The 21,537-nt window shown below is 39.9% G+C and overlaps 1 protein-coding gene across 1 annotated transcript in view; it reads left to right on the forward strand.

The window, feature by feature from the left end:
• Positions 1 to 13,128: 13,128 nt before the first annotated feature.
• Positions 13,129 to 21,537, forward strand: part of LOC104985999 (dihydrodiol dehydrogenase 3-like) — a 17,322-nt gene continuing 8,913 nt past the window's right edge. Inside the window, exons 1-5 of the mRNA XM_010836399.1 lie at positions 13,129 to 13,238; positions 15,607 to 15,774; positions 16,609 to 16,725; positions 18,255 to 18,332; positions 18,747 to 18,869. Of these exons, the coding sequence (XP_010834701.1) occupies positions 13,155 to 13,238; positions 15,607 to 15,774; positions 16,609 to 16,725; positions 18,255 to 18,332; positions 18,747 to 18,869 (570 nt within the window). The 5' untranslated portion in view covers positions 13,129 to 13,154. The remainder of the gene's footprint in view (positions 13,239 to 15,606; positions 15,775 to 16,608; positions 16,726 to 18,254; positions 18,333 to 18,746; positions 18,870 to 21,537) is intronic.

Here is a 21,537-nt window from a genome sequence, read left to right on the forward strand (position 1 = left end):
TTACTCCTTGGAAGGAAAATTATGACCAACCTAGACAGCATATTAAAAAGCAGAGACATTACTTTGTCAACAAAGGTCTGTCTAGTCAAGGCTGTGGTTTTTCCAGTAGTCATGTATGGATGTGAGAGTTGGACTCTAAAGGAAGCTCAGCACTGAAGAATTGATGCTTTTGAACTATGATGTTGGAGAAGACTCTTGAGAATCCCTTGGACAGCTAGGAGATCCAACCAGTCCATCCTAAATCATATTGATCAGTCCTGGGTGTTCATTGGAAGGACTGATGTTGAAGCTGAAACTCCAAAACTTTGGCCGCCTAATGGGAAGAGCTGACTTATTGGAAAAGACCCTGATGCTGGGAAAGATTGAGGGCAGGAGAAGAAGGGGACGACAGAGGATGAGATAGTTGAATGGCATCACCGACTGAATGGACATGGGTTTGGGTGGACTTCGGGAATTGGTGATGGATAGGGAGGCCTGGCATGCTGAGGTTCATGGGGTCACAAAGGGTCAGACACGACTGAGCGACTGAACTATAACTATACTTATTTTTTACTTAATATAAGTATTTTACTAAGCTATCAAGTATTGCCTGGTGGTTTCCAAGGGGGAAGGGGGCAGGAGAGGGTTGGATTGGGAATTTGGGGTGAGCGGATGCAAATTGGTGTATGTAGAATGGATAAACAACAAAGTCCTACTGTTGTAAGAGCTATTATAATCACATAGGGAGCTATTACATATTCAATATCCTATGGTAAATATAAAGGAAAATAATATGAAAAAGAATATATATATTTGTATATATAACTGAATTACTTTGCTGAACAGCAGAAATTAACACAACATTGCAATTCAACTCTCTCACAAGCTGCAACTGAAGATCATGCATGCCCCAGTGAAGACCCAGTGCAGCCAAATAAATATTAAAAAATAAAACCCCAGAATTATTAGAAGTTCTTTATTTATTTAAAAAAATTTATTGAAGTATAATTGACTTACAATGTGTTAATTTCTGCTGTACAGGAAAGTGATTCAGACATATGTGTGTGTATATATATATATATATATTTTTTTTTTTTTGCTCAGTATTTTAGTTAGTTCTTACATGTTTTGCCATTCATTGACTTAATCAGCAAACTTTATTGAACATTCTTTAGTAGGACATTGTTTTATCAATAAATATCAATAATTAAAATGAGAAATGTCTTTAGTTGATAGTCTAGTGGAGGATGAGACTATAAATGAAATCAGGAGTATTCAGCTGTTAGAGATGGGTAAGTGCTTGTTGGAGATAATTCTGCATAATCTCTCACATTTCTGTACATCTCTTAGGAATCAACTACCCTTCATCCCACACAACTTTTCATTTATACAAGAAACAGCCTTGAAACAGAGATAGTAGCTCCCTTCATTTCTCTGGAACAGAAAATGCAAAGTTCAGGAAGAAAGAGTGTTATATAGCATTTAAGGGCCAGCAAGTCAGCTGATGTGGGTGGAGTTTAGTGAGGTGGGGAGACAGGAGTTGAAGATAAGGCCAGAGGACCAGTGGGGCCCAGGGGCCTCTGTCATTAGGCTTTAGAAAGGAGTTTAGTCTCAGAGAAATGGAAAATAATACAGGTTTTGAGCAGAATAGCTACATGAGCTGACAGGTTAGAAGGACTTTAAGATAAAGAGTTAATTATCTTTATTTTATATAGATAAAGAAATTATCTGTAAAGATAATTAAAATAAAGAGATTGGAATGTTCCTGGATTACCTGGGTAATCCTAGTATCATCATGAATCTCTCATACATGGGACTTGGGAGGATTACAGTCACAGAGGAGGTGGTAATATAGGAGCTTTAGATGAGAGATTCAAAGAGGCTATCAGTTCAGTTCAGTCACTCAGTCATGTCTGACTCTTTGCTACCCCATGGACTGCAGCACGCTAGGCTTCCCTATCCATCACCAACTTCCAGAGTTTACCTGAACTCATGTCCATTGAGTTGGTGATGCCATCCAACCATCTCATCCTCTGTCGACACCTTCTTCTCCTGCCCTCAATCTTTCCCAGCATCAGGGTCTTTTCTCAAATGAGTCAGCTCTTTGCAACAGGTGGCCAAAGGATTGGAGTTTCAGCTTCAACATCCGTCCTTCCAATGAACACTCAGGACTGATCTCCTTTAGGATGGGCTGGTTGGATCTCCTTGCAGTCCAAGGGACTCTCAAGAGTTTTATCCAACACCACAGTTCAAAAGCATCAGTTCTTCAGTGCTCAGCTTTCTTTATAGTCCAACTCTCACATGCTTACATTACTACTGGAAAAATCATAGCCTTAACTAGATGGTTTGTTGACAAAGTGATGTCTCTGATTTTTAATATGTTGTCTAGATTGGTCACAACTTTCCTTCCAAGGAGCAAGTGTCTTTTAATTTCATGGCTGCAATCACCATCTGCAGTGATTTTGGAGCCCCCCAAAAAAAGTCAGCCACTATTTCCACTGTTCCCCCATCTATTTGCCATAAAGTGATGGTACTGGATACCATGATCTTAGTTTTCTGAATGTTGAGCTTTAAGCCAACTAAGCCAAACAGGCTATGCAGATGGCTTTGAAGATGGTAAAATAGTGCCCAAGGCAATAGATGAAGGAGTTCTCTAAGAGCTGGAAAAGGCAATCAAGTAGATTTTCCGCTAAGAACTTGAACGGATGTTGAATTTTTGACCTCCAGAAATGTAGCAGTATTGTTGTTTCAGGCCACAAAGCTTTTGGTCATTTGTTGGACCAGCAACAGTAACTAATACGGATGTGGTTCAAGTCAGCCCACCTCTGTCTGCTGCATCATAGGTTTTCCCCTCTCTGGGGACTGTTCCTCTGATCACAGAGGCAGGCAGTCATCTCCCCCAATAGGAACCTCATCTCTTGATTTCACTTTCTTCTTCAGCAACTGCCAACACAGTATCAGCCTACTCACACCACTGATAACTCAGTAAACGAGACCACCTCCTAAAGACAAATAATACTGGCCTCAAATTTTTATTTTTTAAAAAAATCCACATCAATATACCATGTGATGAGCAAATATTTGCTGTCTATGTACACTGATGAGTCTCTTCAAGGAAGTGATTGAGGAGAAATAAAAGTAATTATTTACTTGTGGCACAAGAGGATGCTTATGTATAATTCAAGATTCCTCTTTTCTCCCTGCCTTCCTCTTGTCCTCTTTCTTCATTCTGAAAGCATTTCTTAAGATGAATAATATGAAAATTTACTTGCATGTGCCTTGTCTAGTCAACATAGAATTTCAACTAAAATAAGAAAATAAACAAAAAAAGAAATACTATACTTCAAAATAACTAAAATTATCTCTGTTCTGAGATGACATAATCATGTGTGTAGAAATCCATAAAGATAAAATTAAAAAAAAAAACTGCTTAGAGCTTAAGAACAATTACAGCAAAAGTGTAGGATAAAATGTCAACACAGAAAAATCATTTCCATTCTATATACAAATGATGAACAGTCTGAAGAGAAAATTTAAAAAGCAATTTCATTGAAAATATTATCAAAAATATTCAGAAATAACCAAAAGAGAAAAGAAATGTATCATTTAAAAATTTTGTTTGAAGACATTAAAGACACAAACATTAGCAAGTTAACCATGTTCATCGGAGAAGGCAATGGCACCCCACTCCAGTACTCTTGCCTGGAAAATCCCATGGATGGAGGAGCCTGGTGGGCTGCAGTCCATGGGTTCGCTAACAGTCGGACACGACTGAGCGACTTCACTTTCACTTTTCACTTTCATGCATTGGAGAAGGAAATGGCAACCCACTCCAGTGTTCTTGCCTGGAGGATCCCAGGGACAGAAGAGCCTAGTGGGCTGCTGTCTATGGGGTTGCACAGAGTCGGACACAACTGAAGCGACTTAGCAGCAGTAGCAGCAGCAACCATGACAATGAATATTAAAATGAATATTAAATTGACATGAATATTAAAATGACAATACTAACCAAATTGATCTATACATTTGATAGAACTTTATATATACCCCAACAAGTCTTGGAAAAGAAAAAATAAAAAGAGAGCACATTTAGGTTTCTCACAATTACAGATTTCATAACTTACAATGAAGCTATTATCATCAAAATAATGTGAATAATGGCAGATATAAAGTCAGATATAAAGACCAGTGAAATAGAACAGAATATGAAAAGTAACACAAATTAATGTTGTTTGACAAGATTGCCTAAGACCATTTACGGGAAAAGTGCAGTCTTTTCAACAAACAATGCTGATAAAACTACACATCAATCTACAAAAGAATAAAGTTAGACCTCTCTATCTTAAACCACACAGACACACGTACACATAGAAACCTCAAAACGTGTCCAAGACCCAAATTTGCAAGCTACAAGTATGAAGCCCTTAGAAGAAAACATTGAGGAATGATTTCAATACATTGGATTTGGCTATGATTTCTTGGGTATGTCACCAAAGGAAAAACTAAATAAATTAACATTTGTCAAAATTCAAAAATTCTTCATGTCAAAGGAAATTATGAAGAAAGTGAGAAGTCAATCCACAGAATGAGATGAAAAATCTTTGCCAATTATATTTCTGATAGAGCTGAATGGAGTGGAACTTCCTGGAAACACACCCTAAAACTTTATCTCAAATTGCTTGGCTCAGTTGCCAAGGCCACCTGGTGATCTTTGTTCATCAATACTTAATATTTCCAAAATTAATCTTTTGATTATCCCAGCTGGTGGTGCAAAATTTAAAGTTTTTTACATCTCCTCACTCTGAGTTTGTCTTGACTACCACCATTTCTCTTCCCTGCTGAATTCAAAGTGTTTTGTAAGAGCATTTGGATTTATATCTTGAACTGGCAGACTTGGACATGGTAAAAATTTGAACAGCCGACACACAGGAATGGAAACACATTGTTCCACAAACATCACACCAAGCACTCTAGTGTATTCTCTCCACACCGTCCAGTAGCCACTTCTGTTTCTCTTTGACTCTGGTTTTCTACACAGTGCCTCCCAAACCATAGTAACTGTGGGGACAGATTGATGGTAAGCTCCAGATGATGGTGGCCCAGGGGCTTTGGTCATGTTCCCCCAATCTTGCTTCTGTTCCTCCCCTCCACATCTCAGAACTATCACCTGTTCTTCTTCATCTTTGTATTCTTGCACTTACCAGATCTCAGTGTTTGAGAGAACTTGAAGGCCAGTCACAGTCACAGAATAATTGTGATCAGATCGCAACAGGAATAAAGTGTTACATTAATAAATATCATATTTGTTGTAGAAAGTGAAAGTGAAAGTTGCTCAGTTGTGTCTGACTCTTTGTGTCCCTATGGACTATACAGTCCATGGAATTCTCCAGGCTGGAATGCTGGAGTGGGTAGCCTTTCCCTTCTCCAGGGGATAGTCTCAACCCAGGGATCGAACCCAGGTCTCCCACATTGTGGGCAGATTCTTTACCAGCTGAGCCACAAGGGAAACCCAAGAATACTGGAGTGGGTAGCCTACCCCTTCTTCAGCAGATCTTCCTGACCCAGGAATCAAACTGGGGTCTCTTGCCTTGCAGGCAGATTCTTTACCAACTGAACTAGAAGGGGTTGAAAATAATGTATAGGAAATGCTCAGATTCACAAGCGTTCAAGGAGCTCTTCTTAGGTTACGTGCACTCTAACATCTGCTGGATGTTCATCCACTCCATCTTCAATCAGAACAATTTCTTCCAAGTCCTGGAGCAAGTACACCTATTGTTCTGATAACTAGGAAAGTCTTCTCAATATAGTGTTCATGATTTCCACCTACAAATTCAGATGAATAAGAAAAAAACACAGTTATTCGTTCTACTTCAAATTGATCTTTCTTGGAAAATTGTAGCTGAAGAACATACTCTAGTCTAGATACAGAACCAAGACTTGGGAGTACCCTCATCATCAGGGACTAGCTCCACAGCATTGCCCCCAGTCCTTTGTGCATTCAGATCCAGCTGCCTGCATGGTGATCAGCTGAACTCCGGAGGGAAAAGAGAGGGTTACTGCTTTGAGGTCTTGATGTCTAATTGTTGATACAAAACAGAAACAAACAAACAAAAAGCTTAACATAATGGCCTATTGTGGATGGAGGACATCTTGGATCTGTGCTGGGAGAAAAGACCTCCACATAAGAAGACCTTTTGCTTATTCTCCAGACCACAGAGAGTCTCTGTCAGACAGTATCTGTAAAATTTCACACGTGAATTTTGGCATTCACAGTAGAAACAGATATCAAGGACTATTGCTCAAATGTACAGAAATTCAGGGTCATTTATCTTACTTATTATTTGGTCACAAACTTTTGAAATTGCTTCTAATCAAGTCTATGTTCCTTATCTCTAAAACATCTTTAGTTCTCTCTTACAAGGAAGAACCCTGACCTCATGGTTACACAACATGTCTAAGGTACCCAACACAACTGGAGGATCCAAGGGAGACAGCTCATTCATTACTCACCACCCAGCAAACACCAGATTTACTGTCACACGTATGCAACATAATAAAAAAGAGATGTCCCGAGGACTCGGGACAATGGTTGTCTCTGTGGAGCTAGTCCCCAATGATGGGGTACTCCCAAGTCTTGGTTTTGTATCAAGAATAGAGTATGTTCTTCAGCTACCATTTTCCAAGAAAGATCAATTCCAAGAAGTACGAATAACTGTGTTTTTCTTTTCTGTACCTCAGCATTTATTTGCCACAGAAACTGTATATTCTACAGAAAATGAGAATCAGATATTTTGATTTTCTATCTCTTCAGAAAGTAATTAAAATTACAACTACTGTCCCTTCACAAAGCATGGAAAACTGCTCTCCTCATACCTTAGATCCGTGAAGCAGAAAAAAAAAAATAAACAAAAATAATTTAAATCACAGACACACTGGAGCAGAAATGTTGTGTTGATGGAGCAACAGCACCAATTATATTACCCAATAGTTTGAGTGATTGTTGTTTTCCAGGCAGCAGTCTCAACGACTCAAACACCCTATGAAGTAAGTTCAACTTACTTATTTACAGATAAAGAAACCACAGAGGTTATTGACTTGTCCAAGGCCACATGGAAGGTGATTGTTTTTATGTTTGTAAACCTGAAGAGGCACTGTATTATATAAATGGTTATAAATTTCCCCTCCTTTTCTACTTCTTGCTTCCCCCCTTATCTGATAACAGTGTGGATAAGGTGGATAATTTTGAGAAGGGGCAAGGGGAACATTGGCAGAAATTTTCTTGCCTTACATTTGAACTTTATAGAAAATGGGCAGCTACTTGGAAGAAGGGAGACGGCTCAAGCTCTGACTTTCCAAGTTTGCCCAAGGGCACCTCATGGTTAAGGTGTGCACACCCGTTCCAGCAGCACATCTGGATTGACACTGCAAGTTGAGCAAGATGGGCTTGGCGTTTGACACATATGTGCATCATGCCAGATATAACTCCACTCTTCTCCCAATGGACCACCTGCACCAGCATTTAATGACCCTATGGAGAGTCACCATGTCCGGCGAGGAAGTTATAGAGAACTAGGTGGTCCTAGTGTCTCCCTCCTATGGAGGACGGTCAGAATTTGTCCCATGATCTCAGTTATAGAGACTACAAATGGATGTGGGTAGGGTAAAGAATGCATTCGTTGGTGTCCCACAGTCTGACCTTCCCTTGTGTGCTCTCTGATCCTGGAAGTTGTTTGGATTGCAGCTGATGACTTTTCTTCTCTGGTCAGTCCTCTGAGTATTCAGCTCCCTTGCCTCTGTATCACTGAAGTTACTCATTCAAATGGCAGGTGTCTGGTTAGAATGTTGTGGAATTTTAATATCCAGACACACTCACGAGCTATTACAGGGTTGCTGGTAGCAGTTTGGGGCTGCCCAATTCTCTCTTTGTAAGGAAGTTAACATTCCCTAATGTAATGCTATTTTCTAACCTTTGTCCTGTTCTAGCCTTTGGCTCAGTCATATTGTGTTATGTCAAGAATCATGAAGAATATAAGATTTCAACCTAATTTGTGAGCTAACAAATAAGCTTGCCCTGGTTTCACAGATGCTGGTAAAGGAAAGAATGTTTATTATTCATAACAAATGCTGTAGCCAAATAAGAGTACCAGCTTTGTTGAGCCATAATTGACATATTTTCCAGCTTTGTTGAGCCATAATTGACATAGAACATTGTATAGGATTAAGGTTTACAAGGTAATGAGTTCGTGTACAGAGTATATTACAGAAATGTTCTCCACAACAAGGTGTGTTGTGCTAGTTCCTTGGGTTCCCATTTCTAAAGTTGGAGTGAAGGTACCAGGTGATGCCTGAATATTCAGTGAGTTGAGGGACAGGGAAAAAACCTTGCGTCTAGGGATCCTGGGTCAATGACAGTATGCTCTCAGCATCCCTCCTTTTCTCATGAGGGAGAGGTTTTCTTTACGTTACTGCACAGCAAACATGCCCTCCATGTCTCTGCAGGGAGCCACTGTCTCTATATTGCAAGGATGTTCACTGTACAAATGTCTTGAAAACTTAGTGTGGGATGAAATGTGGTCAGAGTCTCTGCATATCAGGTGCACAGAAATGTGAGAAACTGCAGGGTTATCTCTCAAGGGGAACTCTCCCACTCCTAACAGCTACATACTTCTGATTTTATCCATAGTCTTTATCCTCCACTAGACTATCAAGTCATTTAAAAATTTTATTTCCTATTTTCATTACTTGTGGATAAAAGTGTCTGGGCACATAAAATATTTTCAATAAAGTTTTGCCGTATGAATCTATGAATGAGTGGCAAAATATGCAAGAACTAATCAAAATGCTAAAGCAAACCCAAATGATGAAAGAATAAAGTAAATTAAGACAACACACTACTCAAAACAAGCAAAATATAATACTGGATTTTGAAAATAATATTTGAGAGCTTCAGAAGATACTTAAGTCAAAAGGAAAGCATACAGTTTGCATGTTGCAGATTATCTGATTTGTAAATAAAATACAAATTCACACATTTGTAAAGGAAAATCAAGACAAAAAATATGTACCAAATGTTAAAATTTTTCTAACAGGCTAATTGGGCTTCCCGTGTGGCTCAGATGGTAAGGAATATGTCTGCAATGCAGGAGACCCAGGTTTTATCCCTGGGTTGGGAAGATACCCTGGAGAAGGGTATGGCAACCCATTCCAGTATTCTTGCCTGGAGAATCCCAAGAACAGAGGAGCCTGGTGGGCTACAGTCCATGGGGTCGCAAAGAGTTGGACACGACTGAGTGACTAAGCACAAGCACAACAGGCTAATTATAGGTTATACTTATTCTCTAACCTCTCCTTTCTTCCCCTAAATTCTGTAATTTGTATGTATGATTTTAATGAGCAGGAAAGCAAACATTCTTGTCTTTTTCACTGAAATATAGTTGACAAAATATTATATTATTTCAGATGTACAACTGAGTGATTCATTATTTTATAGATTATACTCCATTTAGGGTTATTATACATTATTGGATCTATTTCCTAGTATCCTAGGTTGTAGGTTTTTCCCTTTCAGCACTTTAGAAACATCATGCCACACTGTTGTGCCTAATTTCTGCAGAATAATCAGCCAACAGCCTGGTGTCTTTTTCCTCGTATGTGACTCATCATTTTTCTCTTGCTGCCTTTAGAATCCTCTCTTTATCTTTAACTTCTGCCATTTTAATTATGATGTGTCTTGGTGTGGGCCTCTTTGGTTTTATCTTATTTGGGGTCCTCTGTGCATCTTGCACCTGGATAGCTTTTCCCTTCTGCAGGTTCAGAATATTTTTAGCCATAATTTCATCAAATGCCTTTTCTGCCCTTCTCTCTCTCTCTTTCTTCTAGGACTCTTATCATGAGGATGTTAGTACACCTGATGCTGTCCAAGAGGCTTTTTAAACTGTTCTCTTTTTTAAAGTTTGTTTCCCTTTTTGCTGTTTTTAATGCTAACGCATGATTCACATAAATCTGTCTTCCAGGTCACTTATAAATTTTTCTGTATCACCTAATCTGCTATTAATTCCTTCTAGAGTGTTTTTTTAATCTGAGTTATTGCGTTATTCAGTTCTGACTGGTTATTTTTTAAAATATTTTTTAGTTACTTGTTAACAGTCTCACTGTATTCATTTACTGTTTTCCCTAGTTCAGTTAGCATTCTTATTACTGACACTTTGAATTCTGGTAAAGTACTTTGGTAAGCAATGCATCTGTTTCATTAGTTGATTTTTCAGGTGTTATTTTCTTATTCTTTCATTTGAGACGAATTCCTCTATCTTTTCAATTTGTTTAACTTTCTCCATTTCCACGAAACTAGTTATCCGTCCATGTCTTGCAGGTGTGTCCTTGTATGGGCACTACCCACTCTGCCCAGCATGGGTGGCCCTCGCCCCAGGGGGTGTGAACCGGATCCAGAGGTGCTGAGGGGGCATCTGTGGGCTGGAGGCACACAGGCTGCCCAGTAAATCAGCCCGAGTCTGAGCAGTGTTCTGCCGCCCCCTCAGCCTGTTCCAGGAGCAGGAGTGGGTGCGTGTCTCAGGAGAGGAGTCAGGTTCCCAGGCCTCCTGTGGGTCCCTGTGGGTCCCCCTGGGTTCACAGCAGCTGTGGAGCTGCGACCTCACGGGGTCGTCCCAGGGCTGCGGCACCCAGTGCGTGGCAGGCACGGGTCTCTCCAGGGAGGACCTCTGAGCCCCTGTTCCTCCTTCTCGTCTGGGGCCCTCCCGGGGGCTCAGTCCTGATCTGACGGCTTCTCTTCCCTTCCCACCCAGCTCCATGTGGACAGTTCTTTACAGCCCTGGTGTGGACAAGGCTTTCTGCTGGTGTCGTGTGTTTTCAGGAGAAGGAGCCCTGATGTGCTCCTGGGGAAGCTGAGCTCAGCATCCTACCTGGAGCTCCTCCCCAGGACAGTGTGTGACACTCACTGTGTGCTAAGTGTGGCTCCTGTGACTGTTCAGGAAGAGTCGGTGCCAATTTATTTTCTTCCTTTCCTGGACCATGGTTTCCTTTTTCTTTTTTTCTTTCTTTCTCCTTTTCTCTTTATGTCATGTGTGTGTGTATATGTTCCTGTGTGTGTTCACAGTTGGGTACTTGAAACAACAGGCAAACACTCACTGCTGGTAGATTTGTTTCATGTCCTGACAGTCCTTCACTAGTTTGCTTGGCATACTCCTAGTCCTGGGATCAGCTCAAAGGAAAACTGAGGACAACTTGGTTCATTTCTGAGTCATAATCTTGTCTGGCATATGTGAATCTTTTTGATTCTCCTGAGTTTATGATTGTTTTTGAAATGCCCTACTATCCCCCAAATCCACACTCCAGTTCTACTCAGGGTTTTAATGGTCTAGTCTATGTCTCCACCCTTATCCTTTGTCCCTGGCCCCACATATGTATAGTCCCCCTACAGCTGTTATGAGATACTCCAGCTGCTCTTCAGTTTAAGCTTAGAATACTGAGTGAAACAGACACCAGTCTCCAGGCAGCCCCTAAGTAGGTTGGAACATTGCAGATAAGGTTTTCTGTGATCATTCTGGTTTAAGGGAGGCAACTGGGAGCTGAACAAGACTGCATTGCCCCAAGCAGAAGGGTACAGGTGAGTACATACATGATGAAATTTCCTGCCATTCTGTTCTGAATTTTTCTTAATTGGGTGTTCATTTGTTGTTGTTGTTTGGTCACTGAGTTGTGTCTGACTCTTTTGAGACCCTATGGAACTATAGCCTGCCAGGCTCCACTGTCCATGAAATTCCCCAGGCAAGAATACTGGAATGGGTTTTCATTTCCTTCTCCAGGATATCTTCCTAACCCAGGGATTGAACTTGTGTCTCCTGCATTGCAGGCGGATTCTTTACCACTCCATCACCTGGGCAGCTGGTTCATTTTTCACTCTAGGTGTTCCTCTGACTCTTTCCCAGGGCTCCTATGAGGTTGTATAGCTAGTTTCTTTAATTTTCCTTATGCTTCCATGGGAAAATCCAACAGTTCATAGCTCACTCTTTAGCTAACTTTAATTTCCATTTTAATTATTGAATTTTAATTGGCTTCACAACATTCCGTTGTAGCAATGCTTGATGATTTCCCTCACTCTTCCAGCTATATTATAATTTAACTTGTTTACAGGTCTTCCTTTTGTGAATAATGTTGAGCAAGATAACAGATTATATAAAATATCATTTACGTCATGGCAATTTTAAAAGTTCTCTAACTAGCCAACTCATTAGAAAAGACCAGGATGTTGGGAAATATTGAAGGCAGGAGGAGAACAGGATGACAAAGGAAGAGATGGTTGAATGGCATCAGTGACTCAATGGACATGAGTTTGAGCAAGCTCCGGGAGATGGTGAAGGACAGGGAAGCCTGACGTGCTACAGTCCATGGGGTCAGAGAGTCAGACATGACTAAGCAACTGAACAACAAAACTAGCTAAAAGACTTGAACAGAGAGTCTGTTAACATATCGCACACAGTAAAAACCATTAATAACTAACCTCTAATAAGACCTTTGCCAGAATGTCTGATTTTCATATCATTTTCAGGATTTCATCACCATCTATAAGCAAAATAATTTTGCTGGTAGGCTATATAAAAAGGCAAATTTATATTCATTTGATGTTTTCATTCTTTATTAAGTGTTAGCGTTTTGAGAAATCCTTATTAGTCATTACATTAAATTCTGTGATTGTGTGTATAAGTATGTGTATGTATGCACTGTAATATAGATAATTGTTTCAATTGATGTTTGCTCAAGTTGGGCTTCATAATTAGAAAATTTAAAAAATTGGTACATGTGGTTTCTAGTCTAACATATGGTCAATAATTATTCAGCAAATCCCATGAAATAATTTACAATAATGTAAGTGGATCCAGAATTTAAAATTTGCTTATTAAAAAAATAAAGTAAAATTTTCCAAGAAATTAATGGTTTATATCATTGTGCACTGTGAATATTATTCTGATAAAAAAGCAAACAAGTTAAAACCCTTTGTTTATTTCTTACTCCATGGGTATTGGTTTAATCATGCTCCTCCTACAGTGTATCTACTAACATTGGATGGTGCAGTTGGGGCGTTACCTTCATATTATTTATAACCTGTGAAGGCAGAAGGAAAAAAAAAAACAGAGTCTGCTTACTCAGAAGAGCAACAGGCAATGGATCCCAAATACCAGAGGGTGAAGCTTAATGATGGCCACTTCATTCCTATCCTGGGATTTGGAACCTATGCCCCTGAGGAGGTAAGAGTAGTGGTTGTGGGTTGACATAAATTCTAGTGGATGTGACGTGAGTAGAAGGGACTTCAGTTGTCAAGCACTGAGTTCCTGTGTGACTTTGGGAGGATCATGTGGTTCTACTAACCAGGCTAGAACCATGCCCTGTGAAAGGGGAGAGAATATCCAGTCTCCACTCTGTATCAGGGTCTGAGGCTGTGCTCACCTGCAGATTACTCTGGATTCCCCTCCAGTTTCCATCTCTCTCCCAGCTTGGCACAAGAGGTGAGACTCAGCTGTCAAGAACACTGACTGTCAGCCACTTTGCTTTGAGGGTGATTGTAATGGCTAGGTTTCTCTATAGTTCATTAATTCCAGAACCATTTCCTCCTTCCAAAAAGACATGACCCAGAGAAGTATTTGAGATAAAAATTCCTAAAGATGAGAGAGATGACTTAAAACTAATGGGAGAGAATTGCTTTTCTACTGTGGAATACCTACTAGGTCACAGGGAAGAAACACTTCAATTGTGTTTTGGCCTGTACTTCTGTTTATGTGTGGAAACTTCTTCTAATGGAAAGTTCAGTGCCATTTGAGGAGACAAGTTATAGTCTTATAGGGAAAGCTTTCAATTCTTGGCTTTTGTAATATATTTTTATCTAACTATGGTCTTCAGTGCTTGAGTGTAAGAGGGACAAAGAGGATAATTTACTAGACTGGAATCCAGAAAATTTGCTACCCCTCTTGTCTTTAGAGTACATATTGAATAGTTGTATGGCAAGATTCTGGTCCTTAAACTTTGAATATCACTTCTTTTATGTATGAAACAGAAGGAAATATTCATAAAAAATTTCAAGACAGAAGACAGGACTTTGTGGTACAAACTGGGATGAGGAGAGGGAAGAGTTCAGCTATTACTGAAGCTCACTAATTCATTCCTCAGCACATCCCTGAATGCCCCTGCATTTAAGGAAAGCCAGAACTAGACCCAACAGATGAAAGTTAGACAAGCACCTCCTTGAAAAAGAAAAGATTACAAGTCACATAAAAAGAAGCAAAATATTATTCAGGCTTATAAAAGAAATTATCCATAATTTGCAACAACATGGATGAACTTGGATAACATTAAGCTGAGTAAAATAAGTCAGACGTAAAGAACAAACACTGCATGATCTGTCTATGAGTAGGATCTATAAAAAAAAGTTGAACTCATAGAAGCAGAGAGTAGAATCACAGTGACCAGGAGCTGGGGATGAAGTTGGGGAAAATGGAAAGATGCTGCTCAAATGGTAAAGGCCTTCAGTTGTAAGATAAATAAGTCTGGAGACCTGATGCACAGCACAGTGGCTACTGTTAATAATAATGGGTTATATTCTTGAGATTTGCCAGGAGAGTAGACCTTAAATGTCTCACAAACACCTATAAAAGTTAACTATGTGAGGTGATGGAACTGTTAACCAGCTTGGTTGTTGCTGATATCCCTTGGTAGCATTACACAGGGAAAGAAAGCAGAAGTGGTAGTCCATCAGTTGTGTCCAGCTCTTTGCAAACCCAAGGACTGTAACCTGGTAACCTCCTCTCTCCATGGGATTTTCCAGACATGAATACTGGAGTGGGTTGCCATTCCCTTCTCTAAGGGATGTTCCTGACCCAGAGATCGAACCCACATCTCCTGCATTGCAGGCAGATTCTTTACCATCTGAGCCACCAGGATAGGCAATTAAAAAATCACTTAGTACACTTTGAATAGGTATAGTTTTTATTTTGTGTATTCTGCATGACTACATTGGTAGATAGAGCACTCTTACAAGATTTCACCTTGTTTCTTGGTGCTTTATATCATGAACCTTTATCCTTGTTGACTTTGCTTAGAATATCTCACTGTATAAATGATATCCATGGCTCAGATGGTAAAGAATTGCTTGCAACTCGGGAGACACAGGTTTGATACCTGTGTCAGGAAGATCCCCTGGAGAAGGGGATCTTCCTTTCTTGCCTGGAGAATTCCATGGACAGAGGAGCCTAGCGGACTACAGTCCATGAAGTCACAAAGAGTCAGACATAGCTGAACAACTAACACATTCACTTTTTTCACTTTTATGAGTTCCTCCAGCACATCACTGAACCTGGAGGTGGCGTTTAGGGTCCTCTGATGCCTTTAATCAATCACTGATCACCTGGGATTGAAGACTTCCTGGGTATTCATTTAATAACTTTGCAGGAAATTTCAGGTAAACTATCATGTGTTCAACACCACACATGCAGAACTAACCAAAGGCACAAAGAAACATTAAAGCTTTTGTTTGTTTATTTTTCTTGGGAAAAATCAAAGCTTGTGCATCATCAGTTTCATTACTGTGTGAATATTCAACTACCACATTTGTTGCTTATGTAGGTTCCTAAGAGTGAAGCTCTGGAGATCACCCAATTGGCTATAGAGGTTGGGTTCCGCCATATTGACTGTGCTCATTTGTACCAAAATGAAAGGCAAGTTGGACAAGCCATTCGGAGCAAGATTGCAGATGGCACTGTGAAGAGAGAAGACATATTCTACACTTCAAAGGTTCTGTGTGTGTTGTGTGTGCACATGTGTGCAAGTCATTGTGTGCAGGTGATAATTATGTAGTCAGATAAGTAGCTGTTTGGGGAACACTGCTTATTGGTACAACTTTTTTCACACATACTTGTGTATTAAATCTGGTGTCCAAAAAGAAAATGAGAGTGATGATGGCTTTCTCATCATTGGTTCAAATTTTAATTTTAAATTAAAGTCACTTTGTTTTTCTGAGCCTAGACCAGAGTAGTGTGATTTAATATGGGCTAATGAATCAGACAGAAATAATTAGATTATAACTTTCCTTATCATCTAGGGAACTTTCTAAATTTTCTTCAAATTCTAAATCTCAGTTCTTCCATCTAAGAGGTGGAAATAGAGGAGCTATTTTTTATTACATAAGATCTAACTAAATGTCTTGAATTATGTTCTGTATGTAATAATATGTTCAAAACACTTCCTACAGTTATATAAACAAAAAGATTCTAATTACTCCTAAGAGGATTTATTCTTTGATATAATTAGATTGACTTTGTGAACTAATTTTAAACTTTATTAAACATAATTCAGATGATGGGTATATTAGTTATTTGATAATGCTTTTTATTTCTTGGATCATTTTCTTCCATTGTGAATGATGTACTAATGATAAATTCAATCAAATAACAAAGTTTACATGGGTTGGTTAGATAAAAAAATGGAACTGAAAAAGAAACAGGGTGGTTTTCCTCTGTGATCATCCATTTCTAATCAGGAAAAATCTCTGATTTTTAGATGAAAGCATAAAAACAAAATTACCCACAATGTTAATTTCATGCAGCTTCCTTTCTTTAATCTCTGCAGCTTTGGTCTACTTGCCTTCAACCAGAGTTGGTCCGACCAGCCTTGGAAAAGTCACTGAAAAATCTTCAACTGGACTATGTCGATCTCTACATTATTCATTTTCCACTGGCTCTGAAGGTTGGCAATTTATATGATTCAGATCAGATCAGATCAGGTCACTCAGTCGTGTCCGACTCTTTGCGATCCTCATGAATCGCAGCACGCCAGGCCTCCCTGTCCATCACCAACTCTCGGAGTTCACTGAGACTCACGTCCATGGAGTCAGTGATGCCATCCAGCCATCTCATCCTCTGTCATCCCCTTCTCCTCCTGCCCCCAATCCCTCCCAGCATCAGAGTCTTTCCCAATGAGTCAACTTGATCACAACTATTATATTTCTTATGTCAGAATGTCTATCATCCTGCATGGATGATTGACTTCAGATTTTTCATAGTAGGATATGCTCTTCACTAGAGTAGAATTCCCAAACATTTATGATTATCTTTTTACTGAGTTTTTTTTAATTTTTAATTTCTTTGTCATTCCTCCCAGAGAAAAAAGCTCAACAATCTCATGTTCTCTGCTAAAAAACTTGAGGGAATAGAAATAGGTGAGTTCTGCACAGTACTGAGTATGACTCCTGAGTCCCTTGGGGATTTTAAGAACACAGAGTTTGGTATAGCCTTGGTGAGCATGACATTGCCTTACACTTGAACAAGATGAGTTTATCTCATCTTTCACCCCTTCAAGTTGAGCAGATTTGATGGTGCTCTCTCTAGGTGAGTCTAAATCTTTACTGGGACTTAGGAGACCTTGTCTACACTGTTGCCTGTCTTTATGATGAGGTCTGTGGACTGCACTTAGCCATTAAGAACTGTATTACTTAGAACTATTTTTAAAAATTATTTATTTATTTTAATTGAAGGTTTATTACTTTATAATATTGTGATGCTTTTGCCATAGCCATAGGTATACATGTGTCCCTCCCATTCTGAACCCCCCTCCCACCTCTCTCCCCAACCTATCCTTCTAGATTGTCTCAGAGTTCTAGGTTGATTTTAAGTTGCACAAATCAACCCAAGCCGAGCCATCCTATCCTATGCAGAAGAGTTTATTGGTTTATGTAGATGGCAAGGCCCAGCTATGGAAGATATCAGGATTTGCAGTACTCTTCAGAAGTGTCTCCTTTTCCCCCATACCACCTAACTTTCCATTATTCTTGGTTGGCTTTATTTTTATATCAACATTTTCCATCAATGGTAAATTAACCTTGATTAGTTCAAGGCTCATGGTCATGAACATTTGAGAGCATATCTGGACCTTTCACATCCCATATCAACCTAAGGAGAGTCTTGGTTCATGTGTCTGCCCTAGGGCTATCAGATGCTCAGAGAGAAAAGAAACTCTATCACATCTAAGTCAAGATTGTAATCTTTATTCTGGAAATAAAGCCATGTAACATTGCCATTCTTTACATCAGTCACAATGAGTCCCCTTTAGGACCTAGGAAAGTTCTATTTATTAAAACATATGGTAAGTGTAAGAGATCTTGAATGTTGTAAACCTATCTTATGGAGGTTAGTGTCCTGGTCATAGATGTGCCTGGCAGGCTGACTATATGGAGAAATTATTTTGTGACATTTCTAAAATGACTGCTTCTATTCCAGCCAGGAGAGGAACTTTTTCCAAAAGATGAAAATGGAAAAATTATATATGACTCAGTGGATTTCTGTCGCACGTGGGAGGTGAGTCCAGGGAGGAGAGAACCAGGGGAGGAGTCAGGAGAGGGGGAACCTCCTTCATTTCTTCCACCTGTGAGAATGGGCTCTGGACCATCAGAGTCAGCAGTTCATGAATCTAAGGACTGGGATGCTGGGGTTGTGGGGAGGAAACCATTGCTGAAATGCTCACAGAAAAGGACAGAATCTGGGACGGTGAAGCCAGGCATCTGTTTCTTTCCATGTGATAGGTCTTCTCCAGGGTTTTCTAAGGAGGAGATGGTTAATTCTTCTTCTTGTGTCATGACCTTCTTCTCCTTTTTTCTTTCTTAAAATCAATGTCAATTCTTGACATGAGACACTTTTTACAGATTTTTTTCCATCATTTATTCTTGTTCTATCACTCATTTCAAATGACTGCTCACCACCCCTCCTTCCCAGGCCCTGGAGAAGTGTAAGGATGCAGGGCTGACCAAGTCCATCGGGGTGTCCAACTTCAACCACAAGCAGCTGGAGAAGATCCTGAACAAGCCGGGGCTCAAGTACAAGCCCGTCTGTAACCAGGTGAGCAGCTCGGCTCCTCTCCCTCCTGCTCTTCAGAACCTCCTTCTTGGACTTCAGCCTGATGTCTGTCTGTCCTCCCCTCCTGTTCATCCGACCTTTGTGGACAGAGGATTCTAGAGATCAGAGCCCCTGTCTGGATGGTGTAAATAGAACCCAAAAAGGTATCTCTGTCTGATAAAGTCTGGGCGGAAAATCTGCTAAATTGTGATGAGGACAGGGCGAAGGTAATGGAGGTGAAGGGAGTTAGGCTAGTCCCCCAGAACGTAGAGGAAGGAGGTGTTTCCCTGAGCTGAAAGGATCTCCAGAAATCAGATGATAAAAGTGCTTCAGAGGGAACTGTGTACCAGAAGACCATTAAAACATGGAATAGGAAGTAAATAGAGATAAATCAGCTGAGACAAGTGTTAAGAGTTTGTGTGGGGTTTGACTACCCAAATCCTTAGTCTTGGTGTCTCTGTGCTTATAGGGTTTTCAACAGGAAGCATAGTACAAAAAATTTTACTGGAGGTTATGAAAATCATTCAGGTTATAGAGTGAAATCAGCATTTTACAGTGATACTAACAGTAGATGAAATAGTCAGGAATTAGAGCACACCCTGTGATTTACTCAGTCTTGATCTTTTTCTCCCATTGATGTCTATCATAAAATTAACTGTTTAAATACATTTTTATTTGTTTGATTCTGTACTCTTATATTTTTGTTATATTTTTACTTTATCGCTGTAAGAAAAGTTAAAATGCTTTATTTAAAAACATTTTAAGTATATAACACTGCACAATACAATGTACTTTAAGTTCATTGTATTGTATTGTATAATACAATAACTTTAAGCATAGGGACGATGCTGTACAGTAAGACTCTAGAATTTATTCACCTTGCATAATTGAGACCTTGTACCTATGCATAGGAAATACTGATTTCTCCCTACTCCCCCTGACCCCATGGTAACCATCACATTACTCTTAAATTCTGTGAGTTTGACCAATTTAGATATTAACATCTGTCTTTCTGCAACTGTTGTATTTCATATAACGTAATGTCCACAAGCTCCCCTGGTAGTGCAGTGTAAAGAATCTGCCTACCAATGCAGGAGACTCTGGTTCAATCCCTGGGTTGGTAAGATGCCCTGGAGAAGGAAATGGCAACCCACTCCAGTATTCTTGCCTGGGAAGTCCATGGGGCCACTAAAAAATCAAACATGATTTAATGACTAAACAACAACAATAACGTCTATAAGGTACAACCTGAAGTCAAGGAGTAAGAGTCTTCTACAGAAAAATGTAGCTTGTAAAATTCAGGATAAATATATGTATGTATATATATCAGTTCAGTCGCTCAGTCATGTCCGACTCTTTGTGACCCCACGAATCACAGCACACCAGCCTCCCTGTCCATAACTAATTCCCAGAATTCACTCAAACTCATGTCCATCAAGTTGGTGATGCCATCCAGCCATCTCATCCTCTATCGTCCCCTTCTTCTCCTGCCCCCAATCCCTCCCAGCATTGGTATTTTCCAATAAGTCAACTCTTCGCATGAGGTGGCCAAAGTACTGGAGTTTAAGCTTTAGCATCAGTCCTTCCAATGAACACCCAGACTGATTTCCTTTAGGATGGACTGGTTGGATCTCCTAGCTGTCCAAGGGACTCTCAAGAGTCTTCTCCAACACTACAGTTCAAAAGCATCAATTCCTCAGCACTCAGCTTTGTTCACAGTCCAACTCTCACATCCATACAGGACCACTGGAAAAACCATAGCCTTGACTAGACGAACCTTTGTTGGCAAAGTAATGTCTCTACTTTTTAACATGCTGCCTAGATTGATCATAACTTTCCTTCCAAGGAGTAACTGTGTTTTAATTTCATGGCTGCAATCACCATCTGCAGTGATTTCGAAGCCCCAAAAAGTAAAGTCTGACACAGTTTCCACTGTTTCCCCATCTATTTCCCATGAAGTGATGGGACCAGATGCCAGGATCGTTGTTTTCTGAATGTTGAGCTTTAAGCCAACTTTTTCACTCTCCTCTTTCACCTTCATTAAGAGGCTTTTTAGTTCCTCTTCACTTTCTGTCATAAGGGTGGTGTCATCTGAATGTCTGAGGTTATTGATATTTCTCACAGCAATCTTGATTCCAGCTTGTGCTTCTTCCAGCCCAGAGTTCCTCATGATGTACTCTGTGTATAAGTTAAATAAGCAGGGTGACAATATACAGCCTTGACGTACTCCTTTTCCTATTTGGAACCAGTCTGTTGTTCCATGTCCAGTTCTAACTGTTGCTTCCTGACCTCCATACAGGTTTCTCAAGAGGCAGGTCTGGTGGTCTGATATTCCCAACTCTTTCAGAATCTTCCATAGTTTATTGTGATCCACACAGTCAAAGGCTTTGGCATAGTCAATAAAGCAGAAATAGATGTTTTTCTGGAACTCTCTTGCTTTTTCCATGATCCATCAGATGTTGGCAATTTGATCTCTGGTTCCTCTGCCTTTTCTAAAACCAGCTTGAACATCAGGAAGTTCACGGTTCATGTACTGCTGAAGCCTGGCTTGGAGAATTTTGAGCATTACTTTACTAGCGTGTGAGATGAGTGCAATTGTGCGGTAGTTTGAGCATTCTTTGGCATTGCCTTTCTTTGTGATTGGAATGAAAACTGACTTTTTCCAGTCCTG

The sequence above is a fragment of the Bison bison genome, unplaced genomic scaffold (genome assembly GCF_000754665.1).
Source record: "Bison bison bison isolate TAMUID 2011002044 unplaced genomic scaffold, Bison_UMD1.0 scf7180017864063, whole genome shotgun sequence".
Classification (NCBI taxonomy): domain Eukaryota; kingdom Metazoa; phylum Chordata; class Mammalia; order Artiodactyla; family Bovidae; genus Bison; species Bison bison.